We start from the raw sequence: 25,981 nt of genomic DNA, 5'->3' as shown, positions 1-25,981 counted from the left end.
TAAACATTCTCTCTCCCGCTCGCAGCAACAACGGCGTGAGCGTGAGATGAGGCGGCAGCAGGAGCGCGAGCAGCGCCGCCGCGAGCAGGAGGAGAAGAGACGCATGGAAGAGATAGAGAGGCGCCGCAAGGAGGAGGAGGAGCGCAGGAGGGCCGAAGAGGAGAAGAGGAGGGCTGACCGAGAGCAGGTATCAAAAACAGAACAAAAAAACCCTAAAAATTACTCTCTCTTTTTTTCGTTTTTGGTAATCTCTGCCAAATATGAATTCTGTATAAACAAGGTGTGTGCCTTTAAAATCAATCTTCTTTATATCCTTTTATAGTGCCTAAAGGAGACTCCAACCCAAAATCAACAAATGAAGTTTTAGCAAACATTTTAGGAGAATTTCGAGAAGTCTTTCTTATACCTTCATACATTGAAGGGACGTTTTTTTTCTGGGGGGGAAAAAAACTGCTGACATTTAAAAACAAAAAAAAACAATTAACTTTTCGAGTAAAAAAAAAAAAAATGACCAGACAAGACGGCTTGCGTTCCACAGGAATACATTCGCCGCCAGTTGGAGGAGGAGCAGAGGCACCTGGAGATCCTCCAACAGCAGCTTCTCCATGAACAGGCCATGCTGCTGGTGAGTGTTTGACCTTTGACCTTCCTCCAGCCCAGGATCCCTCCCTATTTTGCCCCGTCGTCTTTTACAAAGCGACATAAAACTTAAAAAATAAACAAATAGCTTGGTTTGGAGCTTTTTTCTTCTATTTTGTAAGCCTTAATGGTAATCTTTTGGTGTTTTTCCGACTGCCAAGTTATTAGATGTTAGTATCTACATCTTTTTTTTTGTATGAAGTAACTTTTTAAGATCTGGAGGGAGCCATTAACAGCAGAGGTCAAAACGGAAGTATTCTGGGTTTGGTGCAGCGGACAGGATGTTTACAGGCGATCGTGATGCTATCACTCGGAAACTAGTCATCCAGCAGGAAGAGAAGGTTTCCCCTGTTATATTGCAGGTGCTCCTGTCCACATATGCTGACCTACGTGTTGTTTTTGATTTTTCTAAAGTTTCTGCTTCTCTAGAGAAGACATAATGAAAGGATATGACCACCTCCGGCTCCGCTCTCTGACTGAATCCTTATCTGTGCTTTCTGGTTCCCACAGTCACCATTTATGAATTGACTTCTAAAATCCGCTGTGCAGTGTCCTGAAAGGTTCATAGTGAGGTTTGTTTTTTTTTTTGCAGCAAAACTAGCAGCAGGAGATGATTGAAAATGTACATGCAGGACTCCATGGACACTCAACTAAGCGACTTTTTTAAGAAGAATATTTTGTCTATAAGAAGTATTTTTCCTTTAAGCTTTTGAAAAAACATGTTTTTATGCCTTAAAAAGTTTTACAACCTAATGGGTCACATGGCTTTGCCCTCTGAGATGCTTGTATAGATAGTGAAGCGTGTTCAGCAGTTTGAATTTCAGTACCTGCTGTGTTTGGTTGGACAGGAAGTTGTTAAACGAAACTTTTGGATCTGACATCCTTTGTCTGTCAGTGGTGTTGATTCATCTTGGCCCTACTTGCTCTCAGGAGTATAAATGGCGGGAGCTTGAGGAGCAACGCCAAGCCCAGAAGCTCCAGAGACAGCTGCAGCTGGAGCAGGCCTACCTGCTGTCCCTACAGCAAACCCAGAACCAGGATAACTCCAAAACAGCTCAGCAACAAAGTACCAAACAACCACTGAGCATTGAACCAGACAGGGAAAATCCAGGGAAAACCCCCAACTTGGATGCATCCAAACAGAGCTGTAACTCTGAGAAGGCACAGCCCAGTCCTGTCTCCAGTCTGGACAAAGCTTCAGAACCAGAGCGCCGTGTGACTGACCTCCAAAGCCCCGCCCCTGACTTTGAGCCAGTCACAGAGGTGACCGCCAGCCCTGACCGCTGTAGAATGCTTCCTCTGCTTGTGTGAACTCACTTGATGATGGCTTGATGTAGGATGAATGGGCAGCTTGCAGAGGACTTCTCTCATCAGAATGCATTAACCTTTCTATTAACACAGGTCAAAATAATACAGCACCAATGTGCCTTAGCAGTCAGAATACTAGGAAAAATAGGACATTAATAGTCTAACCAACTTATTTCCTCATTCTAAGCTGGTAATGTTGGTTTAGTTGTTTGTGTCGGTGATGTGGGTAGGCCTTAGTCACATCCGTCCTCGTGAATGGAGACGGGCTGTTTGCGAGCGAAAAATGGGCTAATCTGTACGGCGCACACAGGTCACCCACAGGAAATATCAAAGTACTGGACCACTCTGGGAACTCGTAGGGTGTTTATTTTTACATGTATGCTGCAAGCGAACATTTACACAACATGTAAGGGTGAAGTAGGTGAGATGCAAAAAGATGCATTAAGCATACCCAATTAAAAGCTTTTGCACTTTTCAGGCTAGATGAAAGAGGTGAAAGTAAAAAGGAGCACCTCTTAAATGGTCCACTCCTCAGCTGTTCCACCCCTAATCTGATCCACACCTCAGCTGTTCCACCTCACAGCTGTTACACTCCTGAACTGTTAAACTTCTCAGATGATCCATCCCTCAGCTGTTCAACCCCTAATCTGATCCTTGCCACAGCTGTTCCACTTCTCAGCTGTTCCACTTCTCAGCTGTTACACTCCTCAGCTATTCCACCTCTCAGCTGTTTCACGTTTTAGCTGTTACACTCCTGAACTGGTAAACTTCTCAGAAGATCCACCCCTCAGCTGTTCTACCCCTCAGCTGTTCAACCCCTAATCTGATCCGCGCCTCAGCTGTTCCTCCCTTAATCTGTTCCACCTCCATCTTTTCCACTTCTTGAAATCAATGAAAAGGAAATTGAGAGTGAAATGTCAAAGGCTTTATCAATAATAATTGTATACTACTTTCCTGATGGCTCTTGAACAAAAAAACCTCAAAAGCAACAAATAATGCGTTTCACATATCAAAGGGTCACTTGAACTTTTGCGTTTGATGTTGTAGAAATGTTTACATTTGCTCTAACTGGTCTTCCTCAGTCTCTATCAAAAGCCGAAAACTCATCTCTGTTAGTCTTTGTGGTTCTGTCTTCCTTCTAACATGAGGTATAGACATAATTTTTTTTGTAAGCTTAACACTGCTTCCCTCCAAAGGATGTTTGCTGTGGTGGTTTGCCTGCATCATCTGATGCTCTTTAACCTCGGAGCGTCTCTCATGTGTGGGAACAGACTAACCAACCCTTCACCCTCTCCTGACCTGTCCTTGTTGCCCTTTTTCCTGAACCAGCACTGAAGCTCCCGTCTGTGTGATCTTCACAGGCGGACGAGCGATATCGGAAGAACATCCAAGGTTCTCCTCAGTCTGCTCAGACCAAACCACAGCAGCCTCCAGTGCCGCCGCGCTCCGAGTCGTATGCCGACGCCAACTCTGAAACGACAGCCGTGCACCGACCTGTGGAGCCACAGGTAAGAACGCTTCCTCACCTTCATTTTTCTTCAGTTCTTTGATCCCTGGGGGTTCACCGTGTGAGGCTTCGACAGAGTCATCTTAACAGGGTTCTCCTTGTATGTTCTACGTGTATGTCGAATTTTTAGGGTTCCAGACCTGCATCTGTAACTGTAATTTTATAATAACGGGGATTAAGGAATAAATATTAATTGCATCTTTTCCTTCTTGGATGCTTCAGCACAAACTGGAGGAGGACGCTCAGTCGTAGAAGGATAGCTTTCCTTGCATTTGAACTCTCATTTAAATCCATCTCAAATATTCCCATTTGCAAAATTCTCACAAAGTGGTTTCTCTATAGAGCTCTTTCACTGTAAGCAACATCTGAGCAGGCTTTGTGGTTTTCAAGTAGCAGTTAGTTACAATGAAATGAGTTTCTTTATTTGATTTTCAAAAGAACGGATCGGTGTTCACATACCTTAGCTCAAACCTTGTTTGCTAGTTACACGAGTTGTGATAAAATCCCTGAAACTATTTTAATTTGACCTTGTGGCAAAATTCATTTGTGTTCTGGATTTTCCACCGGCTGTGTAACGGGTGTTCTCTTCCTTTCTCTCCTAAAACCCAGATTTACTAGCCGTCATCATGGTGGGCTGTTAACTCTGTGTCAGCTTCACATCTGGAGTGTTGTTTCACTTTGCATCACTAATGCAGGCCCTCTGTATTTGAAGTCAGCTATTTCAGTTCTTTCAGTCCTCATTATCAATCTGAACATGTGTCCGCGTAAATTTGGCCAAAAGAAAAGACAATTTTGATGCCTTTTTGCCTGCAGAGAAGAACGTTTCTATCAGTGTAGGTGAATTTTGAGCCTTAGAAGCAAATGATAAAACAAGGATTCTGTTTTTTTTTTAAACTCAATAATATCTTTAGTGGCTGCACAAACGCCTGCATCATCAACGCCTGCATCCACTTAAACACAAATTCATCTTGTATGAAAAGACTCCTTCTGGAGAGGCCCCGCCCACAGTCATCTCAGCTTCTAGAGCTGTAAATAACTGAATTCTCCTGAGAAATTGGCTGCTGTCAAACATGAAATTTGACAAAATGATGACAAACCACAAACATTTTTTTAGTCTGCATTTACTCAGGAGGAGTATATTGTAACCATACAAAAAAAAAAGTTTTTTTTAACCTAAAATCTATAGACCAGTGGTCCAAAGTTACCAGGCTGCAAACTGATACCGGGCTGCAGAGAAAAAAAAACACAACCCAAATGTTTTTTGCTTTATGTTTATTGTGATTCTGATGTAAGTTTTATTTTGGAAAAATACTGGATTCTCCCCAATCCAATTCAGTCTTGACGTGTGGAAAAATATATCCACTACGTTCTTAAAGGGGCACTGCTTATTTCTAAATTAAAAACATCAAGCTAGCAAAAATAACAAAAAAAACCCAACATATTTGGAAAGTTTGGCTAAAAAAAGAGCCAGTAAGAAAATATGACCTCAAAGGATAACAGATAAAAACCAGGAGTCTTTACTCCAAATATGGATTTATTGCGTCATTTGCTCCCACACACCATAATAAGGATGCATAGTATTCAGAACTGGCTGTTTACTGTCATGAGGATGCTGCTAATAAAAGTTTATCAATTATATTTAGAAAAATCTGTTTTAGTGGCAGTTCTTTGTATTTATCAGTCACACCTTAAAGTTGGACAAGGCTGAAAGTGGCATCTGATTTTTATTTTTTTTAGCTTCCACTTTGACAGTTATGGGTTAAAATCTATATCATATTTTATTGATTCCTACTCAAAATCTAGTGTACAAATAAAGTAAAGCAGCAGATATTTTACAGAGGATAAAGATAAATTTACCCTCAAAAGTTAAGGGAAACTGGAAATAAAAAAAAAAAAAAAACCTAGCCTGAAAAAGGTGAGATCTCAATGTAAAATGTTTGGATGTTTTGTCTCACTTTTCACTGATGGGTGTCTCATCCGGTAACAAAGTAGTGGAGATTCACTGAGACCTTTTTAAACAGAGCTAGAGTCTGCTTTCGTTTCACAATTGATGTCCTCTGTGCATTTGAAACAGTTTGGATGTATTTCTTCTGAAGTGACATGGAAGTGATGTGGGTGTTGCTGCTTTTGGTCTCACCTTTATTCTTTTGTTTTGTTGGTGGGAGGATAAGATGCAGTCATCTTTTTGCACAAAGATAATAATTGCATTAAGATTTACAACACTAATTTGAAACCCCCATGTGATTGGTTTAAACATATTTTTTTCCTGAGCTCAAGGTGATTCTTTTGTCCCAAAAACATAGACTTACTAGACAACTGTTGTGGCTGTCAGACAAAATGTCTTCACTCTAGAATTCCATCCCTTTGGAACACAGTTTAATTGTACTTAGCTAAAGTGGTGGCCCCGATGACCTTTAATTTCCCAGGAAGGTTAACCTTATTTGGCAGCGTTTGGGTTTACGCTGCTGCACACTCGTGCCTGCAGAGTGAGAGTGAGTGTGTGTGAGTAAGCTGGTTGATCTTTTTATCGTAAAAGGTTCCTGTCAGAACCACATCAAGGTCCCCTGTGTTGTCAAGGAGAGACTCGCCTCATCACCACGGAAACGCCTCACACAGGGATGCAGTGAACAGAAACACTGTCAGGTAAACTGTCCGGTTAGCTTGAACAGGACTCACTGCTCTGTAGACGAACACTTTTTTCCTGTTAGTCCTAGTTAGGTTTTGTTTTTTCCAGTAATCTGAAAATAGTATTCTGTCAGTTCTTTAAGTGCAAACTATAAAACGAGCAAGAATTGTCGGCGTAGCAACAGTCTAGCCTTACAAGCTAAAATACCTTTAACCTAGAATAGTGTAGGCATTAAGAAAATTAAAGTAAATGCGTACAATTTTAAATGTTTTGAAAAGAATTCTAAATTTTTATTCATTGAGATTCTTATACTATTTTCTCTAAAACCTTTCTCTTTATTTTAAATTGATACAAACTTTTGAAATGCTTTTTTTTTGTCCTTAATTGCTACATAATTTTTAATCTAAACATGTATTGGAAAGTATAGCTGATCTGAAATGAAGATATTTAACAATTTAAAGTTTATGAGGGATTTTAATATCTGGGGTATTTACTTCATGTTGATATAGAATTTTAAAAAGCATTAATGGCAAGAAATCTAAAAACTAGTCATTAATTTTTCTCTTTGTCTTTAAAATTTTACTTTTTGCTTTGAAACACTGCATGTTTTTTATTCCATAAAAATCCACAATTTTAAAAATGAATAAGTCACACAAGTTTAGGTTTATTAAAAATTGGTGACATAGTGAAAGAAAATTATTGGAAAAACGCACAACAGCGATGTCCTCCTTATATAAGCCAACATGTTAAAGGAGCCGAGAGTCTTGGTTGTTTTCAGAGATTAAATATAACGTTAAAAATTAACTTACACAAAAGGCCTAGACTAATTTAAAGATGAATTCGACATGTTCAACAGTTGTTGAGTGTCTGCAGGCCTGCAGTCTTTGTCTCTTCAGGAAGTGTAGGAGGGCTTTCTGTGTAACCTTGAGTCTACTCCTTGTGTGAATGTGATGATTAGCACATACTCACTATGTGCGATTATCAACTTCTATCTGTTTGTGATTATTTTCTCTCCTTTTATGTGAAATGTTTGTCCAGAACTGCAGCAAAAACAAGAAAAGTGACTCAACTTAAAAAAACAATCTCTTAAATAACTAAAAATATCTGACATATTCGATTAAAAATCTTAGAAGCAGTTTTTAAAACACTCCAATTTGTAGGATTTCTAGCTCCCCACAGAATGTTCTTGACTGGTTGTCTGTTGCCCCTGCAGCTCAGCAGAGCCTCGGCTGCTGTGGGAACGAGTGGAAAAACTGGTTCCCAGAACAACGGGTAATAGTGGCAGTGGAGGCTCCAGTTCCTCCAGCAGCTCCAGTAACTCCAGTTCTCAGCCCAGTTCTCACTGCGGCTCTGGAGAGAGGTTCAGGGCCCGCTGTGAGTCCACACGACCTTTTTCCAAATCATCTCTGAAAACGCACACACGCACGGGAGGTGGAGAACACAAATGAGACGTTTCCAAGTGAAACATTTGGCTGGAGTGTCCGTGTTTGCACATTTTCCCTGGTCGCTTAAGTCTTGAATAAACTGACCCCCCCCCCCCCCCCCCCCCCCCTTCTACTTCAGCCTCTTCAAAATCTGAAAGTTCACCCCTTCAGAGACCTGAGAATGCTGGGAAAAAACCAGAGGAGAGAAGAGATTTGGTCAAGCCGAACAAACCAGCGGTGAGAGTTGACCTGCAGTTGAATAGCCAGTATGGTAATGTGTAGCTGGCATAGATCTAGATCTAGAAGATAGTGTTCTAGTGAGCTCAGACTAACAGCGTGTTGCTTTGAGACTGATTCAATCCTGGGATGTGTGGTGATTTGCTGTGGCTTCATTGAGAAATTCCCTCCTTTTTTTTCCTGCTAATCGAGCGCTCCTCTGAAATGATGTCATCTGCCAACTTTGCAGCACTATAATGCAACGAACTGCTGGGTTCCTTTTGCGCTGGATGACTGCCACTTGAACTCATGCCTGGTTTCTTTCTTTTTATTAGCCTCGATGAACTTTTCTTCTTTTTTTCATCTTTGCAGCTTTGATTTCCGTATCATTCTTTGAAATAACCCACTAACTAACTCACAGTAACTTGGAGAACATCGGCTGAACAGTCATCTCCCTCCTTGCTTCACTGGTTTGGCTTTTCTCCTCTCACGTTGGCCTTCCATGACTGCCAAACACCGTTAACCCCTCTTCTTTTCCAGCATCTGCTTTCTAGTTTGCTACGGAAATCCTCTTGGAATGCCTTCCAGAGTATTCACTAATAACTTGTGGTTAAATTTCACTCCAACAAACCAAAAAAGAAAGAAAAGTGAGTTTGGCTTAATTGGGTGTTTTCCTGTCACGCCATGATGTTCTAGGACCTGACTGCTTTGGCCAAAGAGCTGCGTGCCGTGGATGACGTCCGTCCACCAAACAAGGTGACGGAGTATTCATCCTCCAGCGAGGATTCAGACACTACAGATGAAGATGATGATGAAGAAGTGGACCAGGAAGCGGGTGAAGAGTCGACCTCTGGCCCAGAAGACTCCAAAGCTGTGTAAGTATTTATTGTAATAAAAATAATCATCAGTTCCAGGAAAAACACCAGTTTCTCCATGTTGCATTATAAACCAAAACTCTACTCTAAATGTAAAATTGGACAGCATGCAACAAAAAGACAAAACTTAGAGGATTTGGACTCAGTAACACATTAGAAGAAAACCACCATCAAGGTTTATTATATCTGGAGAACTGGGGCCCTTCAACACTCTGCATGCTCTGCACTCCCCCCTCTTTTTCCACGGTGGCACCAGCTGCCCGCTGACACCCACTCAACAGCTTTTCCACCTCTCAGCTGTTACACCCCTCAGCTGTTCCAAAACACAGCTGTTCCACCCCTCAGCTGTTACACCTCACAGCTGATTCACCCCTTAGCTGTTACACTCCTCAACTGTTACACTCCTCAATTTTTAAACTGCTCAGCTGATCCACACTTCAGCTGTTCCACTCCTTCGCTGTTCCACTCCTCAGCTGTTTATCCTCTCAGCTGTTTATCCTCACAACTGTTGCACCTCTCAGCTGTTCTACCTCACAGCTGTTCCACCCCTCACCTGTTGCACTCCTCAACTGTTACACTTCTCAACTGTTCCACCCATCTGCTGTTCCACCCCTTAGCTGTTCCACTTTCTCAGCTGATCCACACCTCAGCTGTTTCACACATCATTTGATCCACCTCAGCATTCTCTGCCCTCAGCTGTTCGACCTCTTATCTGATCCACCTCAGCTGTTCTACCCCTCAGCTGGCTGAGCTGCTAAAGAAGAAAACCAAAATCAGAGAATACTACCGGATGTAGTAACAGTTACTTTTAAGGGTTTACAGTAAATTACAACCTCACATGGTTTGTAGAAAACTTGTTTTCCTTTCTTACAGGTCGTCCAAGCTGAGCAACGGCGAAACAGAGTCTGTGAAAACCATGGTAGTTCATGAGGGTGAGAGTGATGCTGGGTCAACTCCCTGCAAAGACAGCACGCTCATTGTCAGACAGGTAATGGGTCCAGAAAAAAACCAACATCAGACATTTCACTTTCCATTTCCTCTTGTTGCTTTGGTGCATTTCTTGTCTTATCCCAAGTGAGTGTTCATTTTGTTTGCATGTTGTGTTGATCAGTTTTAGTTACTGCATATTTTGATTTTTCTCAACTGTAAAATTCACTTAAAATGCTCTTCAATTACAGGTTTCATGTGTAGAAAAAGACTTTGAAGTGCCTTGATTGGCTTTTAAGCAACGACATATGCAGTTATTTGTTAGACGTGCCTTTAAGTGGCACCAGTGAAGAGCTTTTTGAGACCTAACTACTAATATGAGTTTATCTTTTCACCTGTAGAGTAGCCACTGTAGTTTGCCCTTTGCTCTAGCAAACACTTTCCCTTCTCCTGAGCTCATCAGGAACACATCTAGACCCAAAGTGGTGTACCCCTCTTTCTACTTCCAGAGTGAAAACAGGAAGCACAAGCCCCCGAACCAAACACAGACCCTCTTGTCAGGTTTTGCGCCAAGCCCCGGCTCTGCGTCGGGGCAGGGCCTTGTACAGCACACCCCCAGTCCCCAGCATCACCACCATCACCCCCACCACCATCCCCCCCATCATCTCCACCACCATCACCCCACACAGCACTCGGACAGGAACGGCTTTGCCGGCCGCATCCACCACCTTCCAGACTTGATCCAGCAGAGCCACCATTCCCCCCCAATGTCCTCCGCATCCAACTCCCCGTCCTCCTCGGGCCTTGCCAGTCCCTCATCCATGTCCCCACAGAGCCCGCTGGAAAATCTGGGCATCCTCATCGAGGTATGTCCTCCACCCTCGGCGCGAAAAGCCTTTAGAATGAACTTCTTTAAATGCAAAACAGAAAGCAGAGTACGCTTTTAATGAACAAGTTCCTATGATTATTAAATTAGCTTCCGATTGAGTGACATTCTTACATTTCCCAAACTGTAGATCATAGAACAAATAAAGGGAAACGGCAAGTATGCTTTAAATTGTAAATACTTTTTTACATGGCCTCTTTTTCCCCTTTTTGTTTTATATTTAGTTCATATTTGTAAATATATTTTTCCATTAACAGTTTTTGTCTTTTTTTTTGCCTATTAGTTATGAGTTTACCCTTACATGGAATGCTTATTGCATTTGCATGCAGGAAACAAATACACCTAGTCTGCCTCCTCATTTTGTGTCCAATGTCATTCAAACCAACTGTTGTTTATGCGGTTTGTCTTTCTTTTTTTTTTTAAAGTGTGATGTCATTTTTCTGTTTTGATGAGGACAGCGTTCTATTCTCTCTTCCTGTAGAGCCAGTCCAGTAACAACATGCAGAAACACAAGTCCTCTTCGTCCTTCACTCCATTCATTGACCCACGCCTCCTTCAAGTCTCTCCATCAACCGGCAGTGCCCTCAACAACGTTGGTGCGTCCTTCAAAGCTCCTTATCTCGATGTGCTGCTTAGCATGACAGCATATAAAAAATAAAAAATACCTCATCAAAGCAGGTCAAAACTATGAAAGCTAAATTTAAGAAATATGTTGTAGTTTTAAAAATAGCACAGGATTTTGAAGATTCTGAAACATTTAAGGATTCAAAACTGACAGTTAAAGACAAAAGTGCTTTTTTTTTTCTTTCTCTACTAGATTATCTTAGAAAGTGGTAGATGATCCGCACTTTTTCCTCACTTTTCCAGAATATTGCTAAGTGCAAGGGGATCTATATTTAAGTGTTGATTGCTGGATTTCCCTCCTGCATTTTACATCTTGCATCAATTGACTTGTCTTTAGAAGTGTTTATGCAGACTTCATTCCGTCAAAGTTTTTCTCAAAAAGAGCGTCGGGATTAACATACAGATGCTCATCACGTCTGTTAACTTTAATGTATTTGTAATTATTTGGTTGGTACAGAAAATATCCTTCAAAGATCGTGTTTGTCTAGTAGAACCTTCACTTTCTGCAAAGCTGTAATCCAGCTAAAACAGAGCCGCATTCTTCCGCCAGCATTTGAACACCTGATGTTCTTGCAGATTTCACAACAGGATTCAGGAAATATCACATACAAGATTGTTTTTGCTCTCCTGCTATTTCAGTTGTTGACTGCTCCTGATAAAGATCAGGCCATACTTGTTTTTTATATTTGCTGTGACAATAAAGTTAACCACAGATCCTGTATTTGTGCTGAAAACTCCCTAATGGATGGATATTTATAACCCCGACCGTTTGACTGACCCTCCTTTTGCCTGGTAAACTCCCCGTCCCTCACCATCCTACATATGCCCTTTCTTTTGACCTTTTAGGCTACAGCAATGACGCGCGTCTGGCAGAGGCGCTGAGAGCTGACCCGTCACGGAAAGGCTCAGTGGTTAACGTAAACCCAGTCAACACGCGCCCTCAAAGTGACACGCCGGAGATCCGCAAATACAAGAAGAGGTTCAACTCTGAGATCCTGTGTGCAGCACTCTGGGGTAAGCAGGAAATTTAGCTTAGAAACTAAAGGTTACTTCCTGTGTGTACGGAGTTGCCACATTATACTGTTCAGTTGATTTCACTAACTCAGAGACTCACTCTGGTCACCTTTTTTAAAAGCGTCCCCAGTGGTCTTTTAATATTTATTAGGCCATTTCTAGACAAAGTTTTAAAAAAAACTTGTTGCTTTCCAGGACGAAGCTTCTGCCCAGTGGCAGGAGTTCATTAGAAATTCATCTGTGACTTGTGGGTGGGACTGTTGGGCATCACCCATATATAAGGGTTATATGTTTACACTCTCTCCGCTAGCTTACAGCCCCTCACATCCCCCAACCTAACATGACCGGTGCAACAAAAAAATGGCAAGCAACTTTGGAGCTATCAGTTTTGAGCCAGATGTCAGCTCAGCCGAGGGAAACAAAGACCTATGAACCTATTTGTCTGCTTATGGATGCATCAGAATGGAGTGGAGCAGGGAGCTTGTGGCCCACCTAGTGTATTCTCTACATCACAACTACAAGCTTTTTTTAAAGAGCAATTTTTGTCTGCTACTGATTTTCTAATAATTTGAATAAAGAAATTCTCAAAAATGCTGTGTTAAGCTCACAAGAACCTTTTTTTAAAACACTAAATATGTTAATTGATAAATGGCATATACTCAGACCCAAAGCGTGCCACAGTCACAGTTTTATTCATCCATACACTCTTACACACAGTTTGTGGCTCTGCTGCCGAACAATTGCACCAATCTACAACCACCAGGGGCAACGTGGGGCTCAGTGTCTTGCCCAAGGACACTTTGACACACAGGCGTGCAAGGCGAGAACCGAACCTGCAATCTTCCAATCAGAGGTTGACCGCCTTACCTCTGCACCACGGCCGCCCCAAAAACATGACTTTCTTCATAACGGGTCTTTTAAAAATTTAGTGGCAAATGTCCTTCAATAATCTGTCATTTCTGAGTTGGTAATCATAGAAGCTCCCACAAGTACCAGTCCCTACCACTGGGTGGCAGCCAAAACCTAATGGAACAAAATTTGTATTTAAAAAAGGATGACTTCTAACCCCTCAACCAACAGATTTAGCTTTATAGAAGCGGGATCATCATCTAATGCTGATTTATTAAGTCATTGTCCATTTGGAGAAAATTAGAACCAAAAGTTGTGTATATATGTGTATATATATATATATATATATATATATATTTTTTTTTATTTGACACGTGCTGCCATGTAAAAAAAACTTCATAAAGAACCTTGGTTGTGTTATGTTTTGAACTGAATGCTGAACTTTAAAGCTCACTGATTTTGCTAATAAATTATGCACTATTTGTCCCGAATCAATCCTCCTCAGACATAAAAAAAAAAGATAAATGGATAGAAAGCATTAGTGTTATTATATAATGGAGTATGATGGAATTAAAGGCAGCCATTGTGTCTGTAAGTAAGTTTTATTTATATAGCGCCTTTCACAGATAAAATCATAAAGCGCTGAACAATAAAACACATACTATACAGTAAAAGCGGAAAAACAATCAAATATGATGTAAGGCAAAACTAAATTGAAGAAAAATAAACCTACAATAAAAATACCAATGAAATCAGTCAGCTAAAAGCATTTTTGAATAAAAGTGTCTTTAGTTGACTTTTCAAAGAATTGATAGTGTCGGCCACATGAAGGGACAGAGGGAGGGCATTCCAGAGTCTGGGGGCTGTTCCCTGGAATGACCGGTCACCTCTGGTTTTATACTTGGTCTTAAAAATCTTCAAAAGATAGGGACAGAGCAAGTCTGATAAGTATTTTGGGGTCTGTCCATTTAAAGCTCTATAGGTTAAAACAAACATTTTATAAATCAACACGCCACTTGATTGGGAGCCAGTGCAAGGAGGATAAAATGGGGGTAATGTGTGCCTTTTCGTCTGATCCTGTTAAAAGCCTTGCAGCAGTGTTTAGAACTAACTGAAGACGGTTAAGAACAGATTTATTAAGACAAGTAAAAAGAGAATTACAATAATTTAAAGGAGAAGAAATAAAAGCATGGATAACCATCTCTAAGACTGAGTTAGATAAAAAAGCCAGCAGTTTTGCTGTGTTACGTAAACGATAAAAACAGTTTCTAATACAGGGCTGTACAGAGGAGCTCAAAGAACCAAGACGCTGGGAAATTATTATGATTGTGTTTTCTGGGGCAACTATTGGTGTTTCCGTCTTTTCTGGGTTTAGCTGGAGACTATTAATTGTGAGCCAAGATTTAACACAGGCAAGGCAATCTAGTAGTTCTGTAAGTTTGTGGAGTTCTGAGTCATTGAAGGAGCAGTACAGCTGAATATCATCAGCATAGAAAATGGTATGACACATTTTTAAAGTTATTCCAAAGCTTTCCAAGTGGGTAGATGTACATTAAAAACAACAATGGTCCCAAATCAGATCCCTGGGGCACACCATGTAGGAGTGGAGAGGTATCAGAAAGCATGCCATTTATATAAACAGAGAATGTTCTGTTAGTCAGGTAGGAGGTAAACCACTTTAAAACAAACCCAGCAATACCAAACTCATTTTCTAATCTGCCCAACAGTATTTTATGATGTACTGTGTCAAATGCAAACACAGGTGGGTGGGTGTGCACTGGGTTTGACTCCATCCAGACTCCATCCTAGCCTCATTTGTGTGTTTCTGTACACATGTAGGAGTAAACCTCCTGGTGGGAACAGAAAGCGGACTGATGCTGTTGGACCGCAGCGGTCAGGGGAAAGTTTACCCCCTGATCAACCGACGTCGCTTCCAGCAGATGGATGTCCTGGAAGGGCTCAACGTTCTGGTCACCATATCAGGTTCTGCACATGCAACCAATCGGAAAAGAAAAAGACTGATTCAGCACATTTCTATCAGATTTAGTTTGAGATGATAATGTATGGTTGATTTTTGCGTATGTTTTTTTATGTCTAGTTGAGCAAATTCCTCCGGCACCTGCATCAAAAACCTCGATTGTTTTTTCTTAAACAGAGAGCTTTTCTTTTTTTCCCTTTTTACTTCTTCTTTTTCTCAACATCATACACACATGCCCAGTGTTCAAAAGTGTCACAACATATATTTTGAGCTAAACGGATATTGAGTAAATCTCCTCTGGGTAAAGACCATGTTATGTGTGCAATAATGACACACGGCCGAGCTTTCCATGATGAAAGGAAACGCCATCGAGCAGCTCAGACGTCGGTTTCGTACACGAGACCATCATTTACTCTGTAAAATAAAAATTAGGAAATAAACCAACGTCCGAGTTAATTCTCAACCCTCAAACTTCCCGTGCTGTGTGCGATAATTCCTCAGATGACTGAGACAATATCCTGACATCTTATTATATCGTGTAATCAGATTACAGTAAGAAAATTTAGACTAACACCTCAGTGGTTTTACTCACTTAAGCATAATTCTTAATCTAAAATTGAAGTAAATTAAATTAACATAATAAATTCCCAGATTTATATTTATGAATCTCATTTTATAATAAACATTTGTGACATTTTATATACTGTATATATGTAGTACGGCGACTTTGAGTGCTAAGAAAGGCGCCTTTATAAAGAAAATGTTTTATTATTAAACTTTAACAAGTAACATTCATGAGGATGAATATAAAAATAAATCAAAAATTGTACTAAAACTGCAAACATTCCACATATGAAGTTAAGTCAGAGGACATCTACACAGAAAGCAAGCCGTGCTTGATGTGCATGCTGCTTGATTTTCAGAATTAAAGTCTTGCTAATTGTGCTTTTCTGTTTCTCGCCAATAACAGGCAAAAAGAACAAGCTGCGGGTCTACTACCTGTCCTGGCTGAGGAACAAGATCCTCCACAATGACCCCGAGGTAGAGAAGAAGCAGGGCTGGACCACCGTGGGAGACCTGGAGGGCTGCGTCCACTACAAAGTCGGTAGGTGGCGTCGCTTCAAGATGCAGAAACAATGCGGACTGAGAAAGCTGCATCCATGGTTTAATACTATAGGATGCACTTTTTCCCCTAATCTACACTTTTTGTTGTGCATTTTATCCCCCACATTGTCTGTGAGGTTTGAGTTGTTGCTAGTTGAAAAAGGGCAAGAAAAGCACACAGTCTCCAGCAAGCATGCATAATGTTATACAGGTTACAATTAGGATTATTAAAGGTCAAATTACAGAAAAAATGTGCTTCAAGACTCAAACATGGTTCCTTGACGTCAAGATCTATCCCCGCTTTGTCATTTATCCGTTTTTCAATAAATGTCTACCAGAACCCCAGAGGGCCAGATGTGAAAGAAGTGCAGAAGTGTCACATATACAGTGGTTGCCTGGATGCCAGACAAGCATGCAAGTGATTGATGGAAGGAACTGCCCACGATTAAGCAACTACAAGGACAGACATGCAGCCACATAGACCTGTCTAAAACGCAGAATGTCCTTGGTGATTTTGATGCCCCTGAGCAAACTCTGGCACTTCCAGGTGGAAACCCCAACCGCTCGACTTCAACAGTGAGGCGGTTTCCTGTCAAGGGGCTTTAGGTTAGTCCATGGACGTACACCACTGTTGTGTAAAACCCAGGATCCTATCAAAGAAGCCATAAACGTAACAGCTAGCTGTCATTCCAAAGTATGATTTATAGTTCATCCTTCTTTGCTTTTCCTTCTAAAAATGCATCTCCTTGGCAACGCACATTCCAGCGACCACTTCCTATGAAAAGTCTATGTCAACATACGTAGTGCAAGTCTCGGGCTTCTGCATATAAAAGTCACACAAGTTTCTATGACCGTTTTCTGGCTCTATGTACAAAACATAGAATGCTCGTTGAAGGTTAAACCAGGCCGAACTTTGGCCAATCAGGGACTCTGATCTGGTCGTGACATATGGATGGTGTCCTTTCTAATTCAGTGCCAAACTTTTGAAAATTGATCATGAAGGAGGAATTAATAACTGCAACTTGTGTCCGGCTGGAATGATGACACCAAGTCTTTCATAGATTTGCGAGACATGTGCTAGTTAAGAGTAGAAAAAAAGGAAGAAGCCCCTCCCTGCTTGCCCAGTGTGAACACTGGGGGCTAAACACGTGTTCTTGAACACGGGTTAAATACCCTATGTGTATGTGAAAAAAGCAATTCTAATGAGCTGGAAAATTATTTTCCTGCATAATTTGGATTTTTTTCTTGCAGACTGATTTAGGCATCATAGAGCTTCTTGGAGGCTCAACTTGAATGTATATCAGATGTAAAATGAAATGTCTTCAAGCACCAAAGCCTCTTTTTAATGAATGAAATATTAAAAGCAGTATGACCGTTAGGAACGTCAGTGGCGTTCTTCTAATCATCAAAGTGTAAAAACAGAAAATCTCTCCCGTCATCTGGTGAAAGTTTTGTTCCGGTCTTTTGTCTCTTTGACCTTTTTTGTCTTTCTTGTGATTTGTCCACAGTAAAATATGAGAGGATCAAGTTTTTGGTTCTAGCTCTGAAGAATTCAGTGGAAGTTTATGCTTGGGCGCCTAAGCCGTACCACAAATTCATGGCCTTCAAGGTAAACCACCTAAAGCTGGTGTGCGGACTCGCTTCCTGCTTTAACAAACCACCAACGCATTCCAGGTGAAGGCTGCTTTCTTGTCATGCTGACCTTTTGTCTGACCTGCTCCCCTCAGTCTTTTGGTGACCTGGTTCACAAACCACTGCTGGTTGACCTGACTGTGGAGGAGGGCCAGAGGTTAAAGGTCATCTACGGCTCCTACTCAGGGTTTCACGCCGTGGATGTTGACTCCGGGGCGGTCTATGACATTTACCTGCCGACGCATGTAAGTGTCCTCTATACATATAATGTAACGCAACATATGCAGTCATCCTGATGAACCTTTCCTGTAGGCCCCAACTAGAGGGCTGCATTGGGATCGGGTCCCGCCGGGTCCCGCGGGACCCAACCCAAATCTCGTGGGATTGGGCGGTTTGAATTGTGCTGCGGGCGGGAGCGGACGGCTAAAAAAAACCCCGCGGGATCAGTGCTGGCATGAATATCTCATGAATATATATTAGCGGACTACGTTAGGCTGTGCGGCTGTTGGATTCTTATGTACTGAAGCTCCTTGAAGGCACCAGGTAGAGACGCCCAATGGCCTCTGTCATCTAACCTGTTGTTGGGGGTGTGCAACGCCCCGCCTCTTACTAAGAGCGCGCTTCAGGCCGTCTGTCTGCACGCACACACACGCACACTTTTAACAGAACAGGATTTTTAAAAATATATTTGATAATTAAGTTGCACATTACACAAGAGGAATGCATGAAAAGATTAGGCTGGAGGAGGGACATGGTTCTCTTTAATAATATCAATACAAATACGTGTTTTTTTCCTGCTGGACGTGAGACTATACAAAATCAATGCATCTCTATTACTGTGCGGGACTAAATTCTATGATTTTTGCGGGTGCGGGCGGGAGTGGACATACATATTGCGGGAGCGGGCGGGAGTGTAACGCATACGTTGCGGGAGCGGGCGGGATTGGTCAAAAATTCAGCGGGCGCGGGCGGGAGCGGGATGAAGAAAATAGTCCCGCGCAGGGCTCTAGCCCCAACCCCCCCGAGTTGTGGACCGAGACGGTCTGTGGGACAGTTGGTGCCAGGCCGCAGAGAAAAGAAAAACATTTTTTCCATTTTAATAATAATCTTATTCTGAAGGAAGTTGTATTTTGGAAAAAACTCACTCATTCTTGACACATTTCACGGGTCAAATATACGTCTGCTACCTTCCTAAAGCAGCTGCACTGACCGCTAAATTGAGACCAAAACTTCAGAATAAAAGAACGCTGCACTTAACAGACAAAAACTAGAAGTCTTTACTTCATATAAGGATTTATTGCGATAGTTTTTCCCACACACCATAATAAGAATGCTTATTATACCATGGTTCGGGTGAATACTCGATTCTGATTGGCTCCTGGGTGCGCGTTAAAAAGTGATATACCACAGTGATAACCGCACGGTGAAAAATAAGTTCCGGTCACCTAGCTTAAATGATCTGTATCACTGCGCCGGCTTCTTTAAAACAACCTTTTGCTTCATCATCTTGACGAAAATAAGCGATAAGAGGTGAACTTTCTCTCTGAACTGATGCTTTATTCAACCCATCAGAACGATCAGCATATATATATCGCTTTATATCCTCGAATCTTGACTGCAGCGGTGGTGCGGCGCGACGCGGACTATTTGTTACGCCGCACCACATAACAAATAGTTCGCTTTTTGTGATAAAAGTAATCCAAATTGAAAAAAAACCTGGTTACTATTTATTTCTTTTGTAAGTAACCATGGTATAAGCGGGTTAAAGGTAGATGAAGTGTGCTTTATCACTTTTTAACGCACACCGTGGAGGCCAACTAACCCTTACATATTCAACAACTGACCTTCTTATGTTCCGAGGATGTTGCTAAGAATGTTGCTCAAATAGTGAATTTACATGTATTATTATATTTAGAAAATGCCAGTTTTAGATTGTTCTTCTCGGACAAAGCTGAAGCCCTCTATATCACATTTCGATGATTCCTACGTGAAATCTATCGCCCAAATATAGTTTAAATCACCAGCCGTTTTTTTTTTTTACAGAGGATCAAAAATAAACGTTCCCCTCATAAGTTAAGGGGAAACTGGAAGCTAAAAACTAGTTGGACTCCCACTTCTGCCTCGTATCGGCGTTCCCTGTAAATATTGTTAGGCCTTAAACCAGTCCGTGGCCTGAAAAAGGTCGGGGAGCAGTGCCTTAGGCCTGTTTACCGATTCTGTGGTTGTTTTTGAAGATGTTGTTGTTTTAAAGGAAACCACCTGACGCCACGCCGCTGTGTTTCATCTCCAGATACAGACCAGTATTCAGTCTCACGCCATCATCATCCTGCCCAACACGGACGGCATCGAACTGCTGGTGTGCTACGAAGACGAGGGCGTTTACGTCAACACCTACGGCCGCATCACCAAGGATGTGGTGCTGCAATGGGGGGAGATGCCCACCTCAGTGGGTAGGTTTGTTTTGCCTCATTCTTTTATGACATTTCAACAGGAAAATTCTCAATGGTGCCACCTTTCTTAAAATGTTTGCGTGTTCCCGCAGCTTACATCCGCTCCAATCAGATCATGGGGTGGGGGGAGAAGGCCATTGAGATCCGCTCCGTGGAAACGGGCCATCTGGACGGAGTTTTCATGCACAAGAGAGCTCAGAGACTCAAGTTCCTGTGCGAAAGAAATGACAAGGTGAGACCTTCACAGTGAGCCTGTGCTTGTCAGACGTTGGAAGTTCCTGCAAACCCGATCCGGGCTGCACGGTTCTGGTGAAACCACAAGCCTGCAGTGTGAACGTTTAACCAGCGGTTTGTCTAGTTTGGTAGTTTTTCCTGCAATTAAATGCTGTTTAATCCAAGCTCTGACCAAACGGACTCTAAAGGGGTTTTGGAGCACCAAGCATGTCAGGTTTTACTCAGCTTGTTGTGGTTTCGGCTGTGGCAGCAAGCTCACTACTTGGGTTTCTCTTCTCTATTTTATGGATTTTACTTCCTGTTTGTCCAGCCGGGCGAACGGAGTAATAGATTCCTCTTCTGCACCTCAACATCACGTGGATTTTTAGCCGCGACAGCTCAAATAAGGGAAATTGTAGTATGAGAAACCGATCGGCAAAATCGAAAGAAAGTCGGTGTCATCTCTTTCCTGTCTCTTCTTCAGGTGTTTTTCGCATCCGTTCGGTCTGGAGGCTCCAGCCAGGTCTACTTTATGACTTTGGGTCGAAGCAACCTGCTCAGCTGGTAGAGGTCCACACCCTGCTCTCCTCCTCCTCCTCCTCCTCTTCCTCCACCCTCGCTAACACTGGATCTCAGAGCCCGCCACTGACGACTTGTCAACCTTAGGACCACCAGAAGAGAACAATCACCAACCCTTTGAAGCAATCGATACCCAGGACGTTGGGCTCTGAGCCCGGCAGCTCGCCCGGCTCCCAAACCCACAAAGTGAGGACTTGCTTACAAAATGTAACGAGCGGTTAGACGAATAAAAGAAGCAGACGCGACAGAAATGTGAATTCATGAAACCGAGGTGCACGGCTTCTGTTTTCCTCGGTTTTCTTGGTGCTCTTCAGCTTGCCGTGGGATACAGTTTGTACCTCTTTCATTTCCAACTGCTGGGCCGATCAGTTTGACTTCGAACCCGCCGTAGTCAATCTAAGGCTGTCATTCCCTCTTTTGGGAGGAGGTTCCTCTGTACCCGCTTTGCTGATCTCTGATCAGATTCTAGATAGATTCTACAGCAACGTTGTTGACAGGAACTTAAAGGTTAAAGTTGAATACACGGGGACACAGCATGGGGGGAGATTAGTGTGGAGATGCTTTAATAACAGCATGACACAAAGAGGAAGACCTAAAGATGCAGACTGATCTCAGAATAGTATTTTTTCTTTTTCGTTTTGACTCATTCATTATTGAAGATAAGTGTGACTATGTGGAGTTTAACAAAAAAACCAACCCTGCATTTTATCTCCCGATTTGAACATGTATGCACAAGCACCCACGGTCCACACTTTGCTTGCTCTTACTCGGAAACACGTGAAGTGATGAAAGTGCTGTGGGCGTGGCCATGAAAAGAAACCCAAGCTGTTTTATGTGCAGTGAGAAGTTCATCCCCCCCACCTGTAAAGCATGACTGGAGGGCGTAGACGAAGCAGAGAGGAGAGCTCGGCAGGCGAGAGCGGCGTCGGCGGCGATTTAGGATTTTTCTGGGAGTCGGTTTCCCTGCAGGAGGTGGACTTCTATCTTCCATTTCATATTTTTTGGCTCACGTCACCATTTAAGTTTTTTTATTGTTTGTATATGTATTCAATGCACTAAGTGTCAAGAATGTAGAAAGACTCTTTACTGTGTGGTGGTCCAAGGCATGAGACGATGTTTTTGGCTTTGTAATCTTGTCACATGTGATCAATCCTAGATGTTCATGTTAAGACGATTAAAAGCTGCATCAGCAGAACCTCTTTATCAGGTGTAGATTTTTTTTTTTTTCCAATAGTTCCCCTCCGTTTTAGAGTTGACCCCCCCCCTCCTCCCCTCCCGCCCACCTCCACACAGCAGACACGCTTTAACACAAAGTGATAATTGTCAACGCTCTGGAATTTGGTGCAAATCATTTTTTTTCCCCTTATTTGGCTCCTTGTGGGAGAAAAAAAAAACTAAAACCCAATTTTATTCATTTGTTTTTTGTTTTTAAGTATTTTTTTTTTCTGCTGCTGCTCCAATATGTGAAAAACTGAGCTCCACTGGCTGAGCTGACCTCACTTAGCTGGGCTTTCCTCCGTTTCTGCAAACACTCAAACATTGCACACTCACACAGGGGGCACAGCAGAGTCCACTTTGTAATCTCACTTCATGTCAAAACATGTTTTTTTTATGATTTTGTTGTCAGGGCACACTTAGTCTGGCTGTATTTTTCCACCAGAAGTTAACGGCCCACCAACGAACAGCGATGTTCATAAACTTGTTTGAGCTCCCAGTTCTTCTTCTTTTATTGCATCACAGCTAACACAAAATTAGAAAAAAGGATAGTTTTCCCCAACTGTAATCCAATCCAGGATGAGCTTTAAAGTGAAGTCTGGTGAAAAAAGTCGCCTCTTGCTAATTTAAATCAAAACTAAAATGTAATTTATTATGAAAACCACTCAATTCTTTTCAAAAAGAAGAAAAAAAAATCACTTGAAGCTTTGTGTATTAAGTTTTAGATGTAGCTGAGAAGCCTATGTTGTTTCTGTAGGTGTATGTAAAAGTAAAATACGATTGCAGTGACTTAATATTATTACGCTCACTTAGGTGGGGAAATTGTTTACAGAGGCAATTTTCTTTTTTTTGTTACAATAATTTGCATCACAGTATTTATGTTTAATGCATCTTTATTAATGAATTCTGTTTCTGCTTTTTGAGCCTGGTTTTTATTGGATATATAAATATACATAGATATATATATACATATATAAAAAAATCCATTTTGTCATCTCTCCCCTCACTGATGAACCTACTTGCAGAGCATTAAAGGACATGTGTTGTTCATTTCAGGTATTCACAATGTGCTGCTTTAGCGTTGCAACATTGCAGTGATGTTCTTTGCAGGCTTGGATGTGAGGCGACGTGTTTCTGCCGTGCTTCTCCAACTCGTGTCCTCTCTCTGTGTATGACAGGAAGTCGTGTATTTTATTGACTTTTCTTTTTTTGTTCTTTAAAATAAACTTTAAAAATAATTATAAAACCAAAAGAAAGGAGATGTTATCCTCTTCCTGAGGTTTCTGCTGTGGTTTGTTCTTTAAACATACTCGGGGGAGGGGGGGGGGGAGGGGGAGGCATTTTGTAAGAAGTTGGCTAACTGACACACTGGACACGCACATTTTGTTCTCTTTCTCCAAATTTCTTTTATTGTTTTTAAACTAAACTCAACTCTACAACATTTTTTTTCTTAAAGTGAAATCCAAAATTCTCTAAACTTTGTAGTAATGCCTGCTGTAACCGAAGCCCAATAGTTTATTTCCTCATCATCTGGTGTGTTCACATGAAAAATGTCAAACCTGCGTTGGAAAATTTGGACTTGGGTATGAGGCCATCCTGTGGTGTTGGTCTCTCAGGTTTCAGGTTGAGTTTGTGTCTGGGTTCAGATAAAAGGAGAAGTTACCGCTAAGGACATTTTTTCCTGAGTTTGTCTGAAAAGGGCCATGATCATGTGCAGCTGAATTAAGAAAACACATGTGACAATAAGAAATAAAAAAACTAGAAAACGTTGCTTGGTTTATTCAATGGGTTACAAACTCCCCTTAATTTTCATTTTATTAGAGCAAAACGTAAAAATTACAATTTGAAAAGTTGAGGTTTTAATTTGAGATGCTGCAATGTAAACTCTCGTTATGGTAGTAGATTCATTACAAAAACAGGATCCTGACCTTTAATAATCAGATGTAAATTGAACGTCTGTTTCATTAAATCCTTGATTATCATAGTTTAATTTTATTTCTTTCCTACTTTCAGGGCCGTCTTTATTTTGTGTATTCATTGATGTTGGGGGAACAGGAAAAAGAATCATTTCTGAATCATATTTTCCTTATTAATTTTGTGCATCAACTTGCTTTTGCCTCACTTGGCAGTGTTCCACATTGTCTACTCCCACGGCTGAGGGTCAGATGATTTATTATTGCAGCGATCAGATTTTAGTTTGTGTTTGCCCTAATTTAAAATCTGCAGATTCAAAAGGATCTGACATTTTCGGATGCGACGTGAATGGATTTTACATTTAAAAACTGGTTTGTTTTGTTTTTTGTTTTACATTCAGATGGAGGATTAAAATGGGAATTGTGAGTCAAATTTATAAACAAATCGTCATTAAAAACTCGTTTAGGGACCCACAAAAAAATGGAGCGATGGTCCGTCTTTTATAAAAATGAATGTAGGAGAATTCATATAGAATTTTGGAATTTAATTGGAACTCTTTTTCATTTTACAAATGTCTTGGAACAATCCTTTGATCTCTACACGCCTTTATCTGGCGTAGATTTTTTTTTCTTTCCAAAGCCGTGTTAGTCCCTAAAACCCAGTTTTGGCTCCGTTTTTTAAGGCCCCTTGTGGCCGGGATAGGCTCCAGCAGCCACATAAAACAGAAGGAAATTAATGTAATCTGTTTTTTTCCTGCTCAAAAAAAAAAGAATTTAAAGCTGTTTATAGAGCTGATTTAAAAAAAATATGAGAAAAGTGACAAAGATGTGCAGGAAGCCCTTTTTTATTGATCCTTTAAGAAAACTAAATGACTTTTGCATTTCTACAAGCTCTGATGTTTATTTTAAGGATGAAACAAATATTAGGTTCCAGTTCTTTTCTGCGTTCTAGCTTTGTTTCCCGCCTTTTTTCTAAAGCTTTCTCTTCAGTCTGACTTCGTGTCACACCTTGGCTCTGGTAATGATCACGATGATCCTCTTTGTTTCTGATATGACTTCATACATTCCTTTTATCCTGCCATTCCCCTGCTTTTGTGTGTTTGATTACCCCCTCTCATCTTTTCTGCCCTTGTATCCCCCATCAGTGACTATCTGACCACATGTGGACCAAGAGTAGCGAAGCAGGTGTGTAAAAACTAAAATCTCAGTGTCAGGATGTTGCAGATATTGAGGTTATCTCAAGAATTCCCAAAACACGCAACATCCGCTCTCTGTGTTCCGTCATGTGGCCTCAATGAACAGGCTGCTCTGCAGCTGTGACCTTTAGCCTCTCAACAGTGGGTCAAAATAGACTTTTTTATTTCTATAACTCTTATATTAACCCCCAGCTTCTTAAAAATTGTTCTGTTTGTTTTTTTAAATAGAAGTCTTTAGGATGTTGGCTTGTTGGAGCCAGCAGGTACTTCCTGTTGGGATTGTGATCAAACGCCTGTGAACGGGCTTCAGGTAACATGTGAGGATTTGTTTAGCAGAATGAGCTCCATCGCACGGCCTGGTGACAGACTGACGGTAAAGCTCAGCGCTCTGCTGTGTTCATGTGTTGCCGTGGACCTCCCTGCTTTCTGTGACTCCTCATCTTGCCTCACCTCCATGTCTACTTTGGAAAAAATGCCCATTCAGGATTAACACTCAAACAAACTGAGTAATATATGGATAAGAAATCAGAAGAGTGGACGGCATCTCAGTCACGCAGGGAGATGACAAAGCAGTGAGCTGTACATTAGTAAAGATCAGTTTTTACAACTTTCCTTCACGTCTTCCTTGATTTTTGTAGTTACTCATCAGCAGCGTTTGATTTTAGAACTATTAGAGCTGCTTCCACAGCGAAACTCCTGCACATTTATTTTACTAAACCAAACTCCAACGGTGTTTTGATGAAGAAATCCAAATAATTCCACTTGTTTTGGGGGTTCATAAAAAACTAAATTTACCATTAAATTCT

At 41.4% G+C, this 25,981-nt stretch overlaps 1 protein-coding gene across 5 annotated transcripts in view; it reads left to right on the top strand.

Moving 5' to 3' along the window:
* Positions 1–23,318, top strand: part of LOC101157981 (mitogen-activated protein kinase kinase kinase kinase 4) — a 77,665-nt gene extending 54,347 nt beyond the window's left edge. The window contains exons 13-31 of one of the 5 annotated variants that reach the window (XM_023951176.1): positions 26–187; positions 539–625; positions 1,570–1,902; positions 3,309–3,455; positions 5,991–6,097; positions 7,294–7,454; positions 7,644–7,741; positions 8,417–8,595; positions 9,469–9,583; positions 10,032–10,388; positions 10,890–11,004; positions 11,879–12,046; positions 14,735–14,878; positions 15,844–15,978; positions 17,486–17,586; positions 17,705–17,854; positions 19,900–20,059; positions 20,152–20,291; positions 20,757–23,318. In XM_023951176.1, the coding sequence (XP_023806944.1) occupies positions 26–187; positions 539–625; positions 1,570–1,902; positions 3,309–3,455; positions 5,991–6,097; positions 7,294–7,454; positions 7,644–7,741; positions 8,417–8,595; positions 9,469–9,583; positions 10,032–10,388; positions 10,890–11,004; positions 11,879–12,046; positions 14,735–14,878; positions 15,844–15,978; positions 17,486–17,586; positions 17,705–17,854; positions 19,900–20,059; positions 20,152–20,291; positions 20,757–20,840 (2,943 nt within the window). In that variant the 3' untranslated portion in view covers positions 20,841–23,318. The remainder of the gene's footprint in view (positions 1–25; positions 188–538; positions 626–1,569; positions 1,903–3,308; positions 3,456–5,990; positions 6,098–7,293; positions 7,455–7,643; positions 7,742–8,416; positions 8,596–9,468; positions 9,584–10,031; positions 10,389–10,889; positions 11,005–11,878; positions 12,047–14,734; positions 14,879–15,843; positions 15,979–17,485; positions 17,587–17,704; positions 17,855–19,899; positions 20,060–20,151; positions 20,292–20,756) is intronic. The other 4 variants (XM_023951177.1, XM_023951178.1, XM_023951179.1 and 1 more) reach the window with 4 other exon arrangements.
* Positions 23,319–25,981: the final 2,663 nt, after the last annotated feature.

This window comes from Oryzias latipes, chromosome 21, assembly GCF_002234675.1.
Source record: "Oryzias latipes chromosome 21, ASM223467v1".
In the NCBI taxonomy this organism is placed as follows: Eukaryota; Metazoa; Chordata; class Actinopteri; order Beloniformes; family Adrianichthyidae; genus Oryzias; species Oryzias latipes.
Note: the sequence above shows the minus strand (reverse complement) of the source record. Positions and strands in the feature narration are given on the sequence as shown.